Source organism: Procambarus clarkii, chromosome 7 (genome assembly GCF_040958095.1).
Source record: "Procambarus clarkii isolate CNS0578487 chromosome 7, FALCON_Pclarkii_2.0, whole genome shotgun sequence".
Taxonomy (NCBI): Eukaryota; Metazoa; Arthropoda; class Malacostraca; order Decapoda; family Cambaridae; genus Procambarus; species Procambarus clarkii.
In genome coordinates this window covers 2,495,218-2,518,404 of record NC_091156.1, presented here as the reverse complement: position 1 = coordinate 2,518,404, position 23,187 = coordinate 2,495,218, and the positions used below count along the sequence as shown (strand labels likewise).

At 41.2% G+C, this 23,187-nt stretch overlaps 2 protein-coding genes across 9 annotated transcripts in view; one reads left to right on the top strand and one right to left on the bottom strand.

Annotated features, from left to right (window-relative positions):
* Nucleotides 1-16,856, top strand: part of LOC123761330 (uncharacterized) — a 143,473-nt gene extending 126,617 nt beyond the window's left edge. For 4 of the 6 annotated variants that reach the window (XR_011224329.1, XR_011224337.1, XR_011224328.1 and 1 more), the window contains 3 exons: nt 10,865-10,959; nt 15,438-15,984; nt 16,373-16,856. Coding sequence is in view for 1 of the 6 variants with exons in the window: in XM_069312190.1 (XP_069168291.1) it covers nt 10,865-10,953 (89 nt within the window). In the remaining 5 variants the exon portion in view is untranslated. Of the gene's footprint in view, nt 1-6,590; nt 6,730-7,320; nt 7,344-10,864; nt 10,960-15,437; nt 15,985-16,372 lie in introns of those variants that run through there. The other 2 variants (XR_006773219.2, XR_011224330.1) reach the window with 2 other exon arrangements.
* Nucleotides 16,847-23,187, bottom strand: part of LOC123761329 (rho guanine nucleotide exchange factor 10) — a 335,115-nt gene continuing 328,774 nt past the window's right edge. For all 3 annotated transcript variants that reach the window (XM_069312182.1, XM_045747283.2, XM_069312180.1), the window contains 3 exons: nt 20,920-21,019; nt 19,706-19,900; nt 16,847-18,494 (listed from right to left, as the gene is read on the bottom strand). In XM_069312182.1, the coding sequence (XP_069168283.1) occupies nt 17,250-18,494; nt 19,706-19,900; nt 20,920-21,019 (1,540 nt within the window). In that variant the 3' untranslated portion in view covers nt 16,847-17,249. The remainder of the gene's footprint in view (nt 18,495-19,705; nt 19,901-20,919; nt 21,020-23,187) is intronic.

Here is a 23,187-nt window from a genome sequence, read left to right as displayed (position 1 = left end):
GCAGGTGGTTGGGGGGAGGGTGGGTGTGCAGGTGGTTGGGGGGAGGGTGGGTGTGCAAGTGGTTGGGGGGAGGGTGGTGTGCAGGTGGTTGGGGGGAGGGTGTGTGTACAAGAATTGGGGGGAAGGTGGGTGTGCAGGTGGTTGGGGGTAGGGTGGGTGTGCAGGTGGTTGGGGGTAGGGTGGGTGTGCAGGTGGTTGGGGGGAGGGTGGGTGTACAGGTGGTTGGAGGGAGGGTGGGTGTACAGGTGGTTGGGGGGAGGTTGGGTGTGCATGTGATTGGGGGGAGGGTGGGTGTGCAGGTGGTTGGGAGGTGAGTGCAGGTGGTTGGGGGGAGCGTGTGTGTACAGGTGGTTTGGGGGAGGGTGGGTGTGCTGGTGGTTGGGGGGAGCGTGGGTGTGCAGGTGGTTGGGGGGAGGGTGGGTGTGCAGGTGGTTGGGGGGAGGGTGGGTGTGCATGTGGTTGGGGGGAGCAAGGGTGTGCAGGTGGTTGGGGGGAGCGTGTGGGTGCAGGTGGTTTGGGGGAGGGTGGGTGAGCAGGTCGTTGGGGGGAGGGTGGGTGTGCAGGTGGTTGCGGGGAGGGTGGGTGTGCAGGTGGTTGGGGGGAGCGAGGGTGTGCAGGTGGTTAGGGGGAGGGTGGGGTGTGCAGGTGGTTGGGGGGAGCGAGTGTGCAGGTGGTTAGGGAGGGTGGGTGTACAGGTGGTTGGGGAAAGGGTGGGTGTACAGGTGGTTGGGGGGAGGGTGGGTGTGCAGGTGGTTGGGGGGAGGGTGTGTGTGCAGGTGGTTGATGTGGGTGGGTGTGCAGGTGGTTGGGGGGAGGGTGGGTATGCAGGTGGTTGGGGGAAGGGTGGGTGTGCAGGTGGTTTGCGGGAGCGAGGGTGTGCAGGTGGTTGGGGGGAGGGTGGGTGTGCAGGTGGTTGGGGAAAGGGTGGGTGTGCAGGTGGTTGGGAGGAGGGTGGGTGTGCAGGTGGTTGGGGGGAGGGTGGGTGTGCAGGTGGTTGGGGGGAGGGTGGGTGTGCAGGTCGATGGGGGAAGGTGGGTGTGCAGGTGGTTGGGGGGAGGATAGGTGTGCAGGTGGATGGGGGGAGGGTGGGTGTGCAGGTGGATGGGGGGAGGGTGGGTGTTCTGGTGGATGGGGGGGAGGGTGGGTGTGCAGGTGGTTGGGGGGAGGGTGGGTGTGCAGGTGGTTGGGGGTGGGTGCGTGTGCAGGTGGTTGGGGGGAGGGTAGGTGTGCGGGCGGTTGGGGGGAGGGTAGGTGTGCAGGCGGTTGGGGGGAGGGTGGGTGTTCATGCGGTTATGGGGAGGGTGGTTGGGCAGGCGGTTGGGGGGAGGGTGGGTGTGCAGGCGGTTGGGGGGAGGGGTGGGTGTGCAGGTGGTTAGGGGGAGGGTGGGTGTGCAAATAAAGGGGGGAAGTGGGGAGGTTGGAGGGGTGCAAGGGCTTATATAATTTCTTAAACATTAAATTTGAAAAAACAAAACTTTGAAATACGACAAAATTATTAAAAAAAACACATTTGTTACTCTCTTGCCTAGCCTAGTGCAGCGCAAAAACATTTTGTGTATGGTGACTTACCTCGACCTCAAAATATCCTTTGGTTTGTTTACACAGGTAGGTACAGGGGCAGACGAATTGACTACTGATATAAGTAAAGCCCAACTTACACCGAAAGTTCTCTACCCCCGCAATTCTTTTCCCGCCATTCTTAGATTCTCCGGCGTCACTAAAGTTTCCCGCCAATTTACATTCTAGGGCCACACGTTCCTGCCACTGGTTGCTTACCCGGCCCAACCCTATGCATCCTGCCATTAATACATTTTCCGGCTACACCCTAGGTCTTGGTGGGAGGCGTGTCTAGGTGGGAGGCGTGTCTAGGTGGGAGGCGTGTCTAGGTGTGAGGCGTGCCCGGATGGGAGGCGTGCCCGGATGGGAGGCGTGTCTAGGTGGGAGGCGTGTCTAGGTGAGGCGTGTCTAGGTGTGAGGCGTGTCTAGGTGGGAGGCGTGTCTAGGTGTGAGGCGTGTCTAGGTGTGAGGCGTGTCTAGGTGTGAGGGGTGTCTAGGTGTGAGGCGTGTCTAGGTGTGAGGCGTGTCTAGGTGTGAGGCGTGCCCGGATGGGAGGCGTGTCTAGGTGTGAGGCGTGCCCGGATGGGAGGCGTGTCTAGGTGTGAGGCGTGTCTAGGTATGAGGCGTGCCCGGATGGGAGGCGTGCCCGGATGGGAGGTGTGTCTAGGTGTGAGGCGTATCTAGGTGAGGGGCGTGTCTGGGTGTGAGGCGTGTTTAGGTGTGAAGCATGTCTAGGTGGGAGGCGTGTCTGGATGGGAGGCGTGTCTGGATGGGAGGCGTGTCTGGATGGGAGGCGTGTCTGGATGGGAGGCGTGTCAAGGTGGGAGGCGTGCTTGGATGGGAGGCGTGTCTAGGTGTGAGGCGTGTCTAGGTGTGGCGTGCCTGGATGGGAGGCGTGCCTGGATGGGAGGCGTGTCTAGGTGTGAGGCGTGCCTGGATGGGAGGCGTGCCTGGATGGGAGGCGTGTCTAAGTGTGAGGCGTGCCTGGATGGGAGGCGTGTCTAGGTGTGAGGCGTGCCTGGATGGGAGGCGTGTCTAGGTGTGAGGCGTGCCTGGATGGGAGGCGTCTGGACGGGGGCACGTGCCTTGGTCGGGGAGAACGCGCGCCTTGGTCAAGGGGGCAGGTGACGCGCGTTCCTGGCTCGTGAGGGGGGCGGCCGTGCCTTCGTGCCTAAGTCGTAGGGGGAGGCGGGCGTGCCTTCGTGCCTAGGTCGTAGGGGGAGGCTGACGTGCCTGAGTGTAAACCTTCACAAAAAATTACACAAATTTTAAGAGTGGAGAGCAAGAGGTACTCACGTGATGGAGGCTGGGAGAGGAATGGCGTCACGCGCCGCCCCCGCCGCTAATGTGCCTCCCGCCATTTTTCCCGCCATTTATTTTCAGTCACATATCCAGTAGTTCTCTATAATTACCTACATAAAAAAACGAAGAATATTTTATTCCATACCGAAAACATTACTGGAAAATGAGATTTATAGCCATATAGTGTCACGTGGCGTTGCTTCTTTTATAGTATAACCCACAAGGCCAGCCCATTCTCACGATTCAATATTAAAAAAAAAGTATTTTGTTTTACCAGAAAGTTTCGAGCCTAACACGTTAATTCCGTTGCTCATAATACGTCAATATTGCGTTGCTTTACGCTTTACTAAAACTGTAATCGTGTCGGGTTGATCAATTCTGCTAGAAACGCGACGTGTTTAGAAGAGGGTCTGAATTATCATGGATGTCGGTTAATTGGTTCCATAGGTGCATAATTGATTCTGGAACTTATACATAATATATCAACTAAGGAAGGTACAATAATGATTAACTAGTTACAAAAGTCACAGTTTCCGTGATTGCCTCACTTTATGCGCAGTAAAAAAAAAAATTCCCCTGTCATGATAAGGCTGCCAATTTTAGTTTTGAATGAGATTAGGCTGCAAAAATGTTTATATACTCATTACTTTGTTGCATAAACATAGCCTTTAATTGTCTTACAGGCTGATAATGGCCATAAAATTAAAATAATATATAGTTTACTCAGAGGTTACAAATTTCACGGGAATTTCTTCCAACTAAATGTAATGCCATCACACGATGTGCGCAGATTACTGAGGCTATGCCTATGTCAACTGTGCCATATATGCCATTACCTGTGTCAACTGTGCCATATATGTCTATGTCAAAGGGGCCATATATGCCAATGCCTATGTCAATGGTGCCATCAATGCCTATGTCAACGGTGACATATATGCCAATGCCTATGTCAACGGTGCCATATATACCAATGTCTATGTCAACTATGTCATATATGCCAATGCCTATGTCAACGGTGACATACATGTCAATGGTGCCATATATGTCAATGCCTATATCAACGGTGCCATATATGCCAATGCTTATGTCAACTTTCACTCAGCTTCAGTTGGAAGTAGGTTGACGAGGAACTCGGTAGAGTTAGGCATGTCCTGGTCAATAACTGATACTCTAGCAGATATGTCAAAGAGATTATTAAAAGGAAGGTGAGCCGCCATATTGAATGACCAAGCTGTTCTTAGTAGCAATAGGATATTTCACTCGTAAATATGATCCACCCGGCATGGCGTTTTGGGGAGAAGGGGGGCTTTGCCGGACCCCAGCTGTGCTATGCCTATTTGGGGGTCCCTTCCCTAACCCCCCACTTCATCCGGCACAACTTTATTATGTTTCAACTCATATATGTTTACCATGACTTCTTTTTATCTCGATCGTTGTACGCATGTATACACATTCATCATGCATGTACTCTTTCAATGTTTATGTGTGCATGTGTAGCTTGTCTCAACATTTAAACATGTAATGTAATGTTAAACACATATGTAATTTGGTAATTACTGGTAATTAGTAATGTTAATTATTTAGGCTAATTATGCATAGGCGATATGCCTCCTTCGTTATTATTGTTAAGTGCAAGACTTATAATATTGGGATGAATTCTGTAATCTTGTGTACTTTATTTACGTACTATATTTACGACCGGGGAGCCGGTCGGCCGAGCGGACAGCACACTGGACTTGTGATCCTGTGGTCCCGGGTTCGATCCCGGGCGCCGGAGAGAAACAATGGGCAGAGTTTCTTTCACCCTATGCCCCTGTTACCTAGCAGTAAACTAGGTACCTGGGGGTGGAGGCCTGGTCGAGGACCGGGCCGCGGGGACACTAAAAAAAAAGCCCTGAAATCATCTCAAGATAACTATTATGTTCGGGTGCCTGCGCCCCTATTTACGTAGAATAGGTATACAAGTACAGTATAGTTATTAAAGTCACTTAACATGTCTCCTAGTACATGCACACTGTAGTCTGCAACTCGCAGTTACAAACTTCTAGCAACTACAGATGCAACTTAATAGCAACCGCGAAGTTGCATAAAAACAGCAGCTTCAGTTGCAAATTACTAGGAACTGCAGTTGCAACTTCTCCATGCAACTTGCAGTTGCAAATATTGTATAATTAATAATAAATTTAATAAAAAGTTATATCGCCTATGGTATTGGATTTCAACTAACGCACGAATATGGATACTTTAGCAGATATGTCGAAGAGATAATTAAAAGCAAGGTACCTGCTTGGTACCTGCTTGATGGGGTTCTGAGAGTTTTACTCCCCAAGCCCGGCCCGGGGTTAGGCTTGACTTGTGAGAGTTTGGTCCACTAGAGGTGACTAGACTGTTGCTTGGAGCGGCCCCCACGCCCACATATCCACCACAGCCCGGTTGGTCCGGCATTTCTTGAAGGAAACTATCTAGTTTTCTCTTGAAGACGTCCAGCCCATCCATTTGGGCTGGACGGTAGAGGGACGGTCTTGCTTCATGCAGGTCAGCGTTCAATCCCCGACTGTCCAAGTGGTTGGGCACTATTCCTTCCCCCCCCGTCCCATCCCAAATTCATATTCTGGCCCCTTCCAAGGGCTATATAGTCGTAATGGTTTATCGCTTTTCCCTGATAGTTCCATTCCATTCCATTCTTGAAGATTTCATGCCCGAAACGCTTTGCGTAATAGTGGCTTTAGGCATTGTATGTACTAGCTCTACCTATAAGTCAACCAATCTTTGTAAAAATTTCTTGTATGTATGTACCTTACCTAAATAAACATTTATTTATTTATTTATTTATTTATTTATGTCCACGGTGAGCCGTCATATTAAAAAACTAAGCTATTCTTAGTAGCAATAGGGTATATACACAGCAATGTGCTGCTACCCTATTCCATATGAAAGATTACAAAGCGTAGATCCAAAATTATTCATAATTTTATATAATATCCCCATCTCACATGATGGTTAGCCATACATGTTATATATTAGAGAACATGAAATGCGAGGCTAATCAATCAGCCTGCACTAGCAAAATATGGGTACAGCACAAGAATATCTTCTCATATTCGTGAGTGTATGAAGTAGTTACAAAGCTTAAATTACCTCATACCATTTGGTCTGAAATCCCTGATTACAGAGCAATCACAGATATAGTGATGGAGAGTATGCTCCAGCTCTTGTTCACATAGTTTACAGTTGGAATGCTCACCATTGGGAGATTCATTACCTGCAGCCATAGGCCATAGATATCGATATCCCAGCGTAATTCAATAGATATCGATATCTTAGTCTAATTCCATAGATATCGATAAACCAGCGTAATTCAATAGATATCGATATCCTAGTCTAATTCTGTCAATTACAATGTCCTACTGTCTAGTGGATGGTTTATTGTTGCTCATCATTTGAACCACCCACGGACTATGCTAAAATATAATTATGCAATATACAAGAATGAGGTTGTGGATACAGAAGACCTTGACAATAATAATAATAAACATTGTTCAATTGTAAAAACGTGGAGGGACTTCTCACCCATAATTAGGCGTCATGCAGCAAATATTGGTAAGTTATCCTATTATCGCAATTTTGTTTATTAAATACGTGTAGGGATAATACTATTAAAACCATTAAAATATAGTGTATTCTATGCATTTAAATATATTACGCTGAAAACTTTAACAGTCAGTAACACAAAAATATTAGGATTCATTTATTACAAATTCATGAGTTTTAGAGGTTTAGCTGGCGACACTTCTTCAGATCTTGCAGGTGACCACAACACAAGTATGGAGGCAGCAGACAAGACATTCTTCCTCTTCAGTTAACAACAAGGTAAAAATTGCAGTCACCGGGAGGTAAAAAACTTCACGAGAACTTCATGGATCATAAAGGAACGCAAACATGTCTTAATTATATTATTACTCTTGATATTTTCGATATTTAGGCAAAAGTAGCCCTGAGTTTCTTTGGTGGTCGCCACATCATCTTCAAGTGGTTGTCATATAAGGATGACATTTGTATAGCCAAATAGGGAAGGGAAGATATTGTTCCTAATCACCTAATCTGTGATACGAAATGAATTTACTAGGAAAATCCTCATTTCTCGTCCTTGTGGACGAGTGGGCCTCTGTTGTTGGGGAAGGAGGAGGGCTTTACAGTATAATTTGTTAATAATTAAGAGAAATTGGTGAATAAATTAACTGTTCAGTACTGATACGAAGGTTAAGTGAAGTGAAAAGGTTCTTAGGTTAGAGCATATGACCCAACAATGCTTTGTTCCCATATAACTTGAGACCATTATATGTGCTTAACCTCAGTCTAGCAAGTTGAAGACAGCAAGGTCGTCTATACAGCTGTGGCGTGCACATTATTTCAAGCTCTCTATACTTCACATTCACTACCATTTCCCAGTTTTCTGCCCCATCTCAACCTCATAAATAATCTATGTACGTAATTAACGGAGATTATTGCTAATGAAGCTAATTATTGCTTCATTGCTAATGAAGCATATTTTTATGTTATCAGAATGGCAGATATATTCATTAAACTTTATATGCATCACAGGGATTATAGCCTCTGGTCAAGAAAAGATATGTTTATAGAGAATGTGCCTTGATTAATGCTCTTGCAATTGGTTGTGAGCTGCGACTTCTCTTGAGATTAAGGTTGATTTTAGCTAGATACAATAATAAACAAAAAATTTCATTAGAAATACTGTACAGTAATACCTGTTACATTTTAAATCCTTTGCCATTAAAATAACTGAAGTAGACAGTGTAGATACGTGTATTTTTATCAAATTACTTGTGTGCTTGCTCTGGGAGTACTGAGCACATCCAATCAGTTTTGTAATGTGCATATACAGTACTGTATATATGCTTATTAACCTGAAACTTCTATAGTTGAGAAAGAACATTTATAGATGTTATTGTGACTGCATTTCAAGGAATATATCTTGTGTGAAAGCTAAGACATGGTTAAATAAAGAATACCTAATAATCACCAGTATTCAGACATCTAGGCAATGTTGACTAGCCAAGAGGTGACCATAGGCTGAACAATATTACCCAAAACACTGTGCTTATTGGTAGCTTTAGGCATAGTATATACCAGTACCTAGAAATCTAACATTTTGCTTGTACATGTAACTAATTTTGTATGAACATGTACTTTTCCCTAAATAAACTATTATTAATATTAAATAGAGTGCAGTACTGATAAGTTATGTAATTCATATTGGTGTTTTATATTTCATTGGAATTTTAAGGTCAACTTTGTTTTCAGACGTTTAATATAAAAGTACAGTATTCGAAAAGTATTTTCTGTCCTGCATTTTAGCTTATTAAGGTGTTGAACTTGAAGCTGTTACCCTTTTTATGTGTTATATTTGACCTTGTAAATAATTAGGCTAGATAAATATCCAACTTTTCAGTATTTAAAAATTTCAGGTAAGATCAGCCCTGTCATGTCTGGTTTGCCTTGTTGTTAGTCCTGTTGCCCTTGACCATTCCTGGTATGAGTCAACTTATTGGTTGGGTTTGGGGTGACACCTGCAGATTTCCAGTCTAGGAGAACTATTCCTTGTTCCAGAGATTTTCTGAAATGGAGTTTCATTTGTAGACATAGTTCATCTGCCAGTTTCTTTGACTTTGGATTGAATTCCATCGACACCTGAGGCTTTTGAATCCCTTAATTTGTCAGTGCTCTTCCTGATTGTTTTGAACTTATGGAATATCTCGTAATTCATTCTCTTTCCCATGCTCCAAACATTTGTGTGTTTGTATTTCTAATCTTTCTAGTAAAAACACTACTGTAAAGCATTCATTCGGTTCTAGCTGCCTTTTTATCAATAATTATAACCTATTTGGTCTCATTTTTTATGGGTTCTACCAAATCGTTTGACTACGTTTTACTTCTTACATAGGCAGAAAAATACTTTGAATTTTTCTTAATGTTTTCTTAAAGTTTAAACTATTAACATGGTGGGGATGCAAGACATTTGCCCTAAACCACTCAAAACAGTGGGTTATCTTGAGATGATTTCGGGGCTTTAGTGTCCCCGCGGCCCGGTCTTCTACCAGGCCTCCACCCCCAGGAAGCAGCCCGTGACAGCTGACTAACACCCAGGTACCTATTTTACTGCTAGGTAACAGGGGCATAGGGTGAAAGAAACTCTGCCCATTGTTTCTCGCCGGCGCCTGGGATCGAACCCAGGACCACAGGATCACAAGTCCAGCGTGCTGTCCACTCGGCCGACCGGCTCCCTCGGACCGGGTAGCTATACATATCAAATGGTTATATTATTTCTTTGATTGCTACTAATTGGTAACCACTGCTTGGAAAATCCACTTAGGTTTCACTTGGTGGAATCTGCAGGAATAGTTATGCTATGTTTATTACCAATATTATAAATGTTACAAGTTTACCAAGTTACTATTTCATCATTTACAAACCCTGAGATCACATGAAGCATTACAGTATTGACTGTTCTAACATCTACAATGTTAGCATAAAAGCTAAGTCTGAAATGGTATTGGTCAAAATGTAGTTACCTGTACTGGTATACCTCTAATTCTAGCTAGATTAAATAAGCTAACAAAATGTTAATTCTTAACAAGTTAATTTTATGCCATGTGATATACAGTATAAATAACATGTATGTACACAAGCACTGAAGAAAAATTCTTTACATGGTAACAACTATAACATTGCAGCATATAAACACCACACATTGGGTTTATACAAAAAAAAAAATGACTTAATCAGCAATGAATGTTACAAAATCTTAACCTAAAATAAAATACGTACATATAAAACTTATTATAGAGTATAACCAAATCATATTGTAGGGCAGCTGACAAACACTGAGCAGGGTAAAGGTTCATGAGCCTTGTTGCTCATGCCTTCAGTGCTGAAGGCTGTGCCTTCTATGCAGGCCAAATAAGGTGATGTATGGCTAAGTTTACCAAGAGAGAGACTAGATACACTTCCCTACAAAAACTTAACTCAAAAACATATAAACTAATTTGCTTGATAAGTTTCTTAATTTTGCTACCAGGAGGTATAGTGCATGCACATTTCTTATGACTCATTATTTGGCTTTGTTTGTCCATCCAAACTGTGCCTTTCAGGATACTGATACCCTTAAGCTAAGTAAAGGTGACCCATGGTCATCTGATGGGTCTAATATTGAAGTGGTTATCTTGATATGGTTTCAAGGCTTAGTGTCCCCGCGGCCTGGTCCTCGACCAGGCCTCCACCCCCAGGAAGCAGCCCGTGACAGCTGATTAACTCCCAGGTACCTATTTACTGATAGGTAACAGGGGTATCAGAGTGAAAGAAACTGCCCTTGTTTTTTGCCAGCGCCCGGGATCGAACCTGGGACCACAGGATCACGCGGCCAATGTTCTGTCCACTCAGCCACCTTCCTGGTTCTGATGGATATCAAGCTGGCCTTGTGGGTTGTAGTACTGGAGCATACAGGAGCTGCTGACAGATGTAACCTCCATGGCTGCACATTCCATTGGATGCAGACAGTTAGATAGAAGCCTTCAAGAATTAGGGATGAGGTTTGTAAAAAAAAAAACTCGGCTCATAATTCTGCCTAATAGAATCGGTTGATATATTACATAGTCTGTGGCTCTGCAATATTGTGTGGGGAGTGGGGGGCAAGTTGGAAACTGGTGTGCATTCAGAAGACTGGTGAGAACCATCTACAACATAGAAGGATGGCACCAGCATCTGAATTAAAGGGTAGAAAAAGTCAACTAGGCCCTATATATTTGAATTTCACTGCTACACTGTGAGTCATCAATGGTAACTGCAGTGCCAACATGTAACAGAACAAAAGCCCAATTAGGTTGCTGCAAAGATAAAGAATAACAAGAGCATTTATTGCAGATGTTTGATTAAATCAAAATTAAATGTACCTGCTTCACCACAAATGTAAATTACTTTCCTTTTACAGGTTCTTGTGGCCCACTTCTTGAATCCAGTGACACTGAAGCATTTCTCCCATTCACCAGTGAGATGGAAATGAATCGCTTGTACCAATGAAGCTTGGTAAGAAGCCAGTTATAAGCAGAACAGTACCCAACAATAGATTAGTGTAGACATTATTCTAGTATACATCCATACATTTCTTGTGTTCTGGTTTGATTCCAGTGCCTAATTCATGAGTGCTAAGAATTTAACTTGTACACTTACAAGCTGACTTTTAAAACTAGGCATCCATATCTACATGTGGTTTGTTTGTTTAGTCAGCATAGCCAGCATTCAGCATTTTATAACTAGTGGCTTTATAAAATATGCAAATACTATACCTACTAAGTAACCACTACAATCTGATTCTTTGTATTTTTTATAAATAAATTATTATATACAGTACTTCAACTCTGTTACAAATGGTACATAGATTGCACAAATTCCTATTAGCCATTAAAAACATTACAATGGCTTAATATACATATAGGTCACTGGAAATACCATTAAAAGTGGTGGGCCAGCTTGCATGACATACCAAATTATTCCACTACAGGGTAATTTGTTGATCCAACAAAGTTAATTTGACCTAAAATATGCCAGCAAGATAGTTACTTCAGTATATTATTTGAATTGAATTATTTAATTTGTCAATTTTTATCATAAAGCAAATACAGGATAAGTGTAATCTGCTCGGAGAGAGAGCCAATCTGTAGATCAGAAATCTATTCAGACAGTAACCAAGAACACCCAACTCTATGAAATATATTTAATTTAATGACCTAATGTTAGAATTTGTTAATGAAATTTCAATACTAGAAAGGTCAGTATTGCTTATAGCAATATCATAACACTAGGGTTGTAACACACCTTGTTCAGAATAAGGGGACACAGGTGTAAGTACTATACTCAAATGAGCCACTGAGACCTTAGAGTTTTTTCAGTGTCAGGGTAGTTAACAAATGGAATGCACTAGGCAGTGATATGGTGAAGACAGTCTCCATACAGTTTTAAATGTGGATATGATAGAGCCTAATAGGCTCAGGAACTTGCACACCAGTTGATTGACAGGTGAGAAGTGGGACCAGAGCAGAAGCTCGATCCCTCCAAGCACTAGTAGGTGATTACCATGCAGCTTTCAGAGTTCCAACTCGGATCTTGTTTTATTTGACCAGTAAAGCAGGATTTCACATTTTTTGAGTAATTGTTAATTAAAACTGGTCAAAACTGCTTAACTTGGAGCAATCTAGATGAGAAGCTTAGTGTCTTTCAGGAAAGATATCACAATGACCTTACAAAACTGTAATCCTAGCTGCAGATAATTGAGCAGAAATATAGTTAACATGAACTCTTTCTTATTGAGAAGGAATCTACCTGAATTGAGGGCCACCATCTCTAGTTACCTTAATGAGGGCAGGAAGGTGGCAGCTTGTCAAGGGTCTACCCACTTATTCCTGAGTATTTATTTCAACTGGATTTTGAACTGAAATGTCTTGGCATTTACAGCTTCATCAGATAGGCAATTTTGTAAGCGAGAATGTATGGCAATTATGATGCCAGAATTAAGTTTACTAAGACTGGAATCTAATCTACAATTAAACATTGTGCTACCACTATATATATACACATGGAAATTGTGCTACCACTATATATGCACATGGAAATTGTGCTACCACTATATATGCACATGGAAATTGTGCTACCACTATATATGCACATGGAAATTGTGCTACCACTATATATACACATGGAAATTGTGCTACCACTATATATACACATGGAAATTGTGCTACCACTATATATACAAATGGAAATTGTGCTACCACTATATATACACACATGGAAAATAGTAGAGTGGCTGGTCCCAAACCTGCACAAAGAAATAACACCACGTGAGACCAGGGGGCATGGCACGATGTGCAGAATACCCCAGTTGAAAAAGCAGAGGTGCAACAGGTACTCTTATCAACATCAGAGGCGCGAGACTGTTCAACACGCTTCCACTACACGTAAGGGGCATAACTGGCCGACCCCTCACAGTGTTTAAGAGAGAACTTGACCAGCACCTCCAAAGGATACCTGATTAACCGGGCTGTGACTCATAGTCAGGCTGCGAGCAGCTGCGTCCAACAGCCTGGTTGACCAGTCCAGCAACAGGAGGCTTGGTCAATGACCGGGCCACGGGGATGCTAAGCCCCGTAAACAATTCAAGGTAACCAAGGTAAGGTAATTGAAGGTGTCAGTTTATCTTATCTATCTACCCTACTTCTACCACTAATAAATTTACCCACTTTTAGTGGTGACAGAGACTTGTGCCAGAGACAGATTTCTGACACATCCAGCACCTTTGTAAATGACAACCAACCTAGAGGATGTAATGAAATTCAGTCACCTTCAAGGATGACTGGGGATGCCAAAGAAATTCTGATTGCAGAATTACCCACTAATTTGAATAATTGTGAAAGAACAGTTGCACTCCTTAAGAATACTGTAGTCATGGTGTTACATAATAGGCTAGAACATGACAAACCTATAAATTGGTAGATGTCAAGCCACAATATGAAGGCTTTGCAGAGCTTCAGAATTAAAGTTCACTTGTCTACCTGCCGGTCCCACCTGTTGTTGGTTCTGGGAGTCAATGTCCCCACAGCCTGGTCTCTGACTAGGCCTCCTAGTTGGTGGTCTACTCAACCAGATTATTAGATGCAGCTGCTCATGGACTGACATTTGAATCACAGCCTGGTTGATCAGGTATCCTAGAGAGGTGGTTTATCAAGTTATCTTTTGATCACTGGAAGGTGGGACAGCTATGCATTTTGTGTGTATAGCGAGTGTTGAAAAGTTTTGGGCCCTTGATTCTGATAGTTCTCTCTCGGTAACCTGTTACACCTCTGCTTTCCATCAGAGCTATTTTGTACATCTTGCCATGCCTCCTGGTTTCATGGCAGGATGTGCAAATGTGTTAGTTGTATGTGAGATTTAGAACCAGTTCCTCTAATAGTTTTAGGTTGTAAATTATTATGCATCTAATTTGCACCTGCACTCTAGAAAATTCTTAAGTGGTCCCAATAGTTTAGGCATGTTGAATGGGTTCCGGCAGTGAAAGACCTTTGCACATTGTCTAGGTTAGCACTTTCTCCAGCTTTCTGGGGCTTTTAGTGTGCAACATTATTCCACTGTAGAGAGCATTAGTGTCTTAAGAAGTATAATTGGTATAGCATCTCTCTCTCTTTCTAAAGGTTTTTGTTATCCATCCAGTCATTTTTGCTTACTGTTGTGACAACTACTTTGTGTTCTTCAAATGTAAAGTCTTCTAACTTCATTACTCCCAAATCTTTTATATTGCCTTTTCTTTCAGTAATGTAGTTTGACTGCATTATCATTTATTTATTTATATATACAAGAGTTCTTACATTCTTCTAAAGCCACTAGCATGCATAGCATTTTGGGCAGGTCCTTAATCCTAATTTTGCCCCCTAATACAACCCGCCAATTATTTTTTAACAGCCACGTACCCATTCCCTGCTGGATAAACAGGTGTTAAGTTAGGCTACAGTTAAGGATTGGCACCCAGTCAATCCTCCCTGACCAGGTTACGAACCCAGGCCAAAGCATGTTTTACCACTGCACCACGAGGACTGCAAATATGTGGTTTTCATTTCTATATTTTTGTTTTTTGCATAGCGAAGTAGCTGGAACTTCCATTAATATCAGATTTTTTCTGTGGCCCATTGAAAAACCTGATTAACATCGGAATGGAGGTTTTGAGTGTCCTCTATACAGTATTGTCCAAGTCATGGAAATCCTAGAGTCATCTGCAAAGGATTATACAGTACTATAGTTTATATCCTTGTCTATTTCTGATATGAGAATGAGAAAAACTAGTGGAGCAAGCACAGACCAGGAAGGGGGGACAGCTTTTCATGGTGGATGCTCCAGATTTTACTTTGTTGACTATTACACTCTGGGTCTGTTAGGAAATTAAAGACCTATCTCTCTACTTTGCTAGTACAGTAATTCTTTTTGTGTGTATAACACCATGGTTACACATCAAATGCATTTGTAAAACTATATATATATATATATATATATATATTACTTTGGCATTTTGCTTATCTTCCATGGCATCTATGGCTGTCATAGTGGACTAGCAATTGTGGAAGGCAGGAGCACCATGTTCTGAAGCTATGTTGACCAGGGTTATGTAGACACTGATTTCATATGTTTTGCGATCATCTTGGCACTCACAAATTTTTGTGTGGTTAGAACTGTTAGTCTATAATATTTTACATTTGTCTTACTACCTCCATTGTGAAGTAGTATGATATCCACTGTTTTAAATATTAGGGGATAACACCCGTATCTAGGGTCCATCTCAAAAGATGTTTAGGGCCTGTATTAATATTTTTGTGCAAATCTTGATGAATATAGAATTCCAGGAATTTGGGCCTTGTGCAGAGTGCATGGGCATGCTATTGTAGCAAGTATATTATGTCAATAATGTACTCGCTCCAAACTCTCATTAACTTAATCCACTAATACCTCTTCCCTAATTCCAGGTAACACTGCATCTAACCTATTAGGGGATCGTGAAGTGAGGTGTGGTCTGATTACTGTATATAAGCAATCGATAAGTGAATGATTTACGGGCTATTCATACCCGTGCACCTCTTGAGTGGCTTGTCTTCATCAGTCAATCGAATAATGATGAGTCTTTCAAGAGTGGTTCATTATAGACGCTTGAGAGATACCACACATTGTCAACCTCACCAACAACAATGTAGCACTCAGCGTATCCAGTTCCTACTGACTCCAAAAGATTTCTGTTTTGACATAAACAGCCAGCCAGACTCCGGTCGAATTGAGCTTCCACACACTCGTCCCACATCGAGCTCCTCGGCTCTGCCCGCATTCAGAGTGCCACGCTCTACGACTCTTGCCCTGCATCTGCATGCTCTACCCCCCAGCCTCGCTCAGCTGTCTGCCCTGCTTCAGGCTTTGGCTCAAGTTCTACGACACGTCGCTACACTGCCAACAAACCGACTGCTGTAACCAAGACTAGTGGTTTTGATATTTTGGTAAACTCGAGAGTATCTAATCAACCAAGTAAGTACACGTAAACATACGTTCACTATCTATAGCTACTTAAAAACCAGGGGGGTTAAGGTGACATCTGATATGTATATAGTTAAACATTAGTATTGCATTCATAAAAAATTTGCATCAATGGGTTTAGGGGGTTCACTAAAAGCAGAATTGCATTGTAGCCTCAGTATTTCATTCATTTCTTTTTGTCATGTGAAAGTTCCATCACCCTTGCACAAAGGCTAAATGCAAGATGTAGATTTTGTGTAACCAAGCAGAGCCGTCACCTTTAACCACTGCGCTGTGCATAGCTCTTAAAGACAACAGTGGTATGACAATTTTTTTTTTCTTCATAAATTATTGAATTTGGCAATGTTATGACATTGTTCTCATTTTTAAAACTTTTCAGGTAATGCAGTACATAACTGCACCATGAATTTGTCACATGGAACAAATGCAGGGGTTAAAGTGGATGGAGTGTCTCCTAGTGAAGCTATAGACTGGAGTGCTGCTGCTTCATGCTCATATCCTCTTCCTACTCAAAAGTTGCAAGGTGATTACAAGGTCCACAATTATTATAGTATTTTAACATTAGTAACCATTTTGAGAAACTAATCATTTCAGCATGCACTTACATTTATCTTTTAAACTTATCTGAATACAGTACATCATTTTCTTGAAATGGAGCCAAACACATTTGCCAGAATGGCAATTGTATAGTACTTTGGCAGTGAAAAATTTAGATTGTATAATCATTGAGAATTTTATACACTTCAAGTTATAATGTTAACATATTGCACTTTTAATATAGTCCAATATCACCTTTGCCATCTCAGTTTTCAAGCTGTGCATGCAAGTTACTATGACTAGAATAAAAACCACCTTCAAAATAATATCTTTTATTACATACACTTATACAATACTTTCATAGCAGGTTAACAAGGTCTGCAGTATTGACTAAAATAATGTATTTAAAATAGCAGCTCATCTGATATTTACACTAACATCCTGCAATATACTGTTACTGTAAATAGATATTTTCTTCATATAAAGCAGCCTTGATATAAGCCTTTATATAATATACAGACATCAAATATTATTGTGCTGGAAGCTTGACATAAACCATTAACGAGTCAAACAAGCTATTTTCACTTGTCTAAATATGTAACATACAAGATTCATTCTAAGTATGGACACAAAACTTATCACAATTGCACAGGGTTTGTAGAAAGTATGGGAAAATAAGATAAATAATTTATTAGAAGTAAAGGTCTACAGAAGATTGGTTAAAGCTTCATCTCCCACACGACAATATGTGCATCTTTGTCATTGGAGTATGGAGGTTGGACATCTTGGAACTGCCTCAAATTGATGTAGCCACGTCCACCCATCAGTGTCATTAGTGTGCGTGATTGGTCGTTTTCTTTGCGACGTCCAGATATGGTGGACCTGCTCGTGGTGCCACCACTTGTTCCCGATAGAGGTATGGAGTCGTGTGTAGCTGCAGATATATTATTTGAGACAATAACAGTATTCATACCACCAGTACCATCTTCTGACCCTGAGGATGTGGTACAAGCAGAGGAAGCCCTCGAATCCATGGACCAGGTTGACAAATCCAAGGAACGAGGACGTGAAGCTTTAAGTCTAACCCGCCGATCCAACGTACTAACTTGAGCAGGAACTGCCAGTTCTGGGTCACTACGACGCATGGAGTCATAACGGGACAGCAAAAACCCTTCTCCAATTACCAAGGGCTCATCTTCATATTCATGAACATTTAATAAATCTCCATAAAGGCCATATACATCACACTCTTGACTACCTGCAAGAGTTCCAAGCCCTAAACCACGGGGTAGTGTTTTGGAAAGGCGACGCACATGCTGCTGGGCATCTCGTGGTTTACGCCGCAGTATCACGGGGGAACTAAGCTGTTGCCGCAAACGAGGAGGTACACGTTTTGGTGGTACAAGACTGCCATCACTCTGCTGTTTTTCAAGTCGTGATGTAAGTGTTGGTGTGGCCATAAAGCTTCGGATTTCATCAGAAACATGAGTCCGAGCACCATCTTGCTGCTGTGATTGACTGTGGTTATCTTGTAAAGATGGGCGCGAACCAGGTCGCAAATCGGGAAGAGAAGCCTGTGGTCTGGCATGAGGTTGTAGTGTTAAAAGAAAAGTTATAGGTCCATTATGAGCATGGTAACTAATATTTGCACGTCCACTGATTATTGGTACACCCTCTAAACGTGGTAGGGGTATAGTAAGTGCAACACCTACATTTGTCCCCACCCACAGAAGACCCCTTGAGGCTAACAATGCTGTCACATTAACATTGGAAGCAGCAATACCTCTTTCACCCAACACACGATTAACATTTGAAGCAACATTGATGTCTTGTAGATGGCGAAAGGTTTCTGTGTGATAGAGACAGATAGTTGAAGTGTTCTGCTGAGCAATCCATAGTCCAATGCCAGAATGTGCCATCAGTTGTACACCTCCTGCACTTTCGTGATGTACAGAGAATTTCTTCTGCAAATAAGTAAGTTGTGTAAGTGACATTGTACAGTTAGCCTAATAATTATATTTCTTAGACAAATGCTAACTTTGGCTATACATATTAGTAAAACAAATGCAGCATAATTGCTACTTTACAGTCTGTAATTTTGAAAATTTAATTTTGTTGTTATCTTGAAGCATAACTGCAAGCAATACCGTAAAAAAAAAAAAAATCTAATTGCAATGTGTACTGGTTGCTGTTTATTATGTGCAGGAAAACATTTTGGCATTAATAAACTGGAAAAAAGTAAAAATGATATAAACAAGTTCATCTGGAACCACAATTCTGATTACTGTTTTGTACCAAGGATAATATTATTTTAAAATCTATTCCTTCAGTTAGTAAGTTATGATTAGTATAAGGAAACTAGAGGTATATAATGAAAGCATGCATCAGAGTGAAGGATAGGAGTTCCCATGACATTAGAGGATATCATGGGAACATTACTATATTTCTAGTAATCTGCTGGGTAAGATAGTGACCCAATTATTAGCTTTGACAGTTTTGGCACTTCTGAGTGGGTGAGGAATGGTGAAAATTGTCCTCAGTGTAAGGAGTTTTGGCAATTTTCCTCTAGAGTCGGTACAAAGAAAATTTCCATTCAGCCTGGATACAAAGTCAAAGAAGGGACAAGGGAAAACAATGCAACCACCTCAGAAAAGCCCTCTGCCCCCAAAGGTGTGTGATAATTAGAGTATGCCAAACTGAAAAAAAAGGGTAATGGGGCTAAAGAGGAGCAAGGACAAAAAACCAGTATACTATACATTTTCTAGTGTATAAAAGATGCATTTTGTAATCAAATACAACATGTACACGTTAGCAACCCAGAAGATGTTTGGAGAAAAGTTGCCAAATCTCTCCTTAATTTCTTCCCCCGTAAATTACCCCTATTAACAGCAAATAAAATAGGAATAAAGCTAGTGTTAGACAAAGATGCAAATTTGTCACAAAAAGTGACAAAGTTGCAGGCAATAGATACTAAAAACCAAACTAAAGACAATCACAAGCTCATATAGAATATAATGGTACAGTAAAGAGAGCTGGGTAGTGAGGTAGATAGATTTCAGTAAGAAATTTATGTACCATAGCTAGATAATATAGCCAGAAATGAGGATAAAAGAGAGAGCATTACAATATGGGAAGAAAATGAAGGATGGAATAAGCAAATGCAATAATCACTTACAGTAACTTCTGCTGTAAAGCAGTCAATGACATGCACATGGTCCCCACAAGCAGCATAAACATGGGTGTTGATTGGAAGGAGTGCCGAGACTAGTTGCGTGCCAAGATTAATGTTCAGAGGTTCACGTATTTGCCAGGCACCATCAGCACCTCGCCGAAATACTTGAACACACCCATTGCACAAACCTACATACACCTGCAACACAGATATTATTAAGAGTTTACTCCAAAATAGGTTAACAAGCACGTTTCATTGGCCTAACTGAAGAAGGGTTGCCTGGATTTCATCACCTCACAGTTCTACTGATGATTGTCTTTACTTACTCTTTACTGTACAGTACAGTATTCTAATTACAGGTACAGTACTTGTTAATATAACTATGATTCTCAATCAATTAAAATTACACACACACACGAGTGCTTAAAAGCTCCTTATTAAATCTTTTTGATGACTTGCTGGAACACTTCTTCACTCACAAAAAAATCAAGAAATGTATATTTATGTATAGTCTACATGTCATTTTAACTTAAACACCCCTTCCTTCCTTCACTTTACCAAGATGTCCTGTAGCTCACTGGTCACAGCAGTTGGCTCACAACTGAATGGTAAAGGATATGAATTCTGTGCAGGACAAGATGTTTGGGCAAGTTTCCTTACACCTAATGTACCTATTCACCTAATAGTTAGGCAACTTGTGGGGGTATATTCTGAGAATACCAGTCACTGGCCAAGGGGGACCTCAATAAGGCCAATTGTCTTTCCGTCCCCAATAATGAACATCCTCTCTCCCCACCTTAATTTTTTGAGTACTGTACTACTAATTTCTAGTACCGTACCATTAACTCATCCCAGTTACCATCTCTTTCTGTTCTCCTAACATTCTAATTTGGCCTTAATATTGGAATATTTCTATTATGCATTTTATTTTTAATTCACAGTTGAATCTCTTTGGCTACATTATTTAATCCCATCATGTTCTTTAATACTGCCTTAAAGACTACAGAATTTAATATTTTATTTAGTGCTTGAAAAGTAATTCTTAGTCCTACAACAGCTCATGTGCGTCAATCAAATTATGCAAAGTTTTCTAATTCTGCCCAATCTTTAAGTTGTACTTTAATGTATAAGTGACACATTTTAAATGTTTCTACAAATACTATAAATATTATTTTGAACTCCAAACAAAATTACAGCTAATCTAACATGACACACACCTGGTCACAGTGATATTTGATAGTTGTAATGGCAGCTGGCACAGTAGTGGCACCTAATTCAGTTTGGCGCTCTGGGTCTAATCCACTGTACACCAATAATCTGTTCACAGAAACAAAATGTTAATAGAAAGCAGAACAAGAAGTTCAAATCCAAATTTAAGAGTAAATAAATCCTTGTATTGACATGATAAACAAAAAATAGTCTAACTATAAAAGGTCAGAACATCCATGAGGTATTCGTAGGTTTTGTAGCAATATCAGAAATTATGTAGCTGCTACTTCCACGTTACGAGGAATTTCACATACTACAAACGACATCTGTACATTTCCTAGATTTTTTGCATTTCAGCAATGCAAAAAATTTGTACAGTAATTTGATGATGTCTAACCTACAGTATTTGTTGGGTTATAACAATAAATTTAGGGTAAAAATGTTCACATATGAATTCTCTAGAATACAGTACATGCAAAAATAAAATTAAAGTTCTTGAAGATTATGCACAACTGCAATGAACATATAAATGTTCGTGAATAGCAGTTAGTCTTCAGAACGTTTACTGTCGGAGTACAAATGATACGTTTTAGCATGATCAGAATACGAAAGTGAAGACTAAATGGGATCCAAACCTATTGTCTAGGAAAATCCTGCTGCCCGTAACTAAAATACCTTTATCATATAAGCTATCACAACCGCCACCCCATTCCCATGGGATAAACATGCAACAACCCAGAGTAAAAAGTCAAAACACAAGAAAAAACACACATCCATTCATTATATCTTCCAAACTAACCAGTATCATGTAGATACAGCACAAACTCTACAAATGTTTAAACAACATTTTCCTACTACTTTGTATGGCTAAGTGGAGTGTATGCTTCCAGTGATTTGTCATCTGCAAAATGTGTTAACTGATTCCACCTAAACTAATTTACCATTACTTCCTGTGTATTATCCACACTTGCTTTTCATATCTAATCATTTTCTACTTAACCTTCTCCTCCTACCTCAAACTCTGTTAAACACACACTATTCTCCACATTATCATCATTCATTCAATATCCCCAACCCTCTTAACACTCCTTAAGAATTTAGTCATAACAGTTTTGTGCTTTTCCTTGATAATTCCCTCTATTTCCAAGACATTTGAATTTCTTACTCCATATTCTTAACACTAAAAATGCATTTCAGATGTAACTTCTTTACACTGTTCTAACCCCTAATTTATTATACTTTTCCCACACCAGGAGACATCTCTAATGACTACCATTAGCTACCTCTTTTTAGCTTGAGATAATGTCTCAAAACTTTGCACATAAGGTACAGCATGCAAGAAGCCATCATATTCTGCCATCAGCAAGAATATTAACAAAATTGAAGGAAAAGGTGCAGCAGTTTAGAGTAAGAAACTTTGCTGTCCTACAAGGTGAATGCTGGGCTGATAAAATTTAGGACCAAATAGAGGAAAAATAATACCAATAAAGCTAGGAAATGTCTTTTAGGGACTCAAGTTAGTACTGTATACCATTCTTAACTCCCACCATCAACAGGACTGAAATGAGGACTACTTCTCATGCTCCACTTACATCAAGACAACCCGAGAGAAGCCCTCAAAAGGGGGGGGAAACCTTAATCCCTCAAAGGTAAACCTAAAACAAAGTTGGGATGAACTAATCAGCCGAGGACACAAAAGATGGGAAGCATAACCACAATTGTAAAGTGTGATTAAATGAAATACTACACTAGACATACCCCAAGAAATGATAACCCAACTTAGGGCAAGAAAAAACGGTGTCAATCCTTGCAGAGGTACAGCGATGTGTTTGATACCAGGCATGCAAGCGAGAAGTCAGGTAGTCACCTTGGTGACTTTAACTACGAACCTGGTGATATGCTCGACTACTAGTGCATGGTTTGTTGACATGGAGTAAACTACTACTACTACTATTATTATCCTTGTTTCCATCTTCTCCCTCTCTATTCATATCTGTTTTGGATCTATCTCAGATCTTTGTACTCCTCTTACCTCTATGAGCCCACAAGCTTCTGGTCTTGTGTTCAGTAGGCTTGTGCAAAGCCTGAGGCCTTCTTGTTGTGTGCATGTACAGAGAAACTACTGAAGGCCAGACCAGAAATTCCCCATTTTCTTTTATATGAATACCATTTATAAGGAGGAGCCAGAAGGGCTTTTCTTCTGTAATAACAAGATGTAATGCATGTCAGCGATATAGGTCCGCAGCTTTAGTCTAAATGTCTGTATCCTTTCTTGA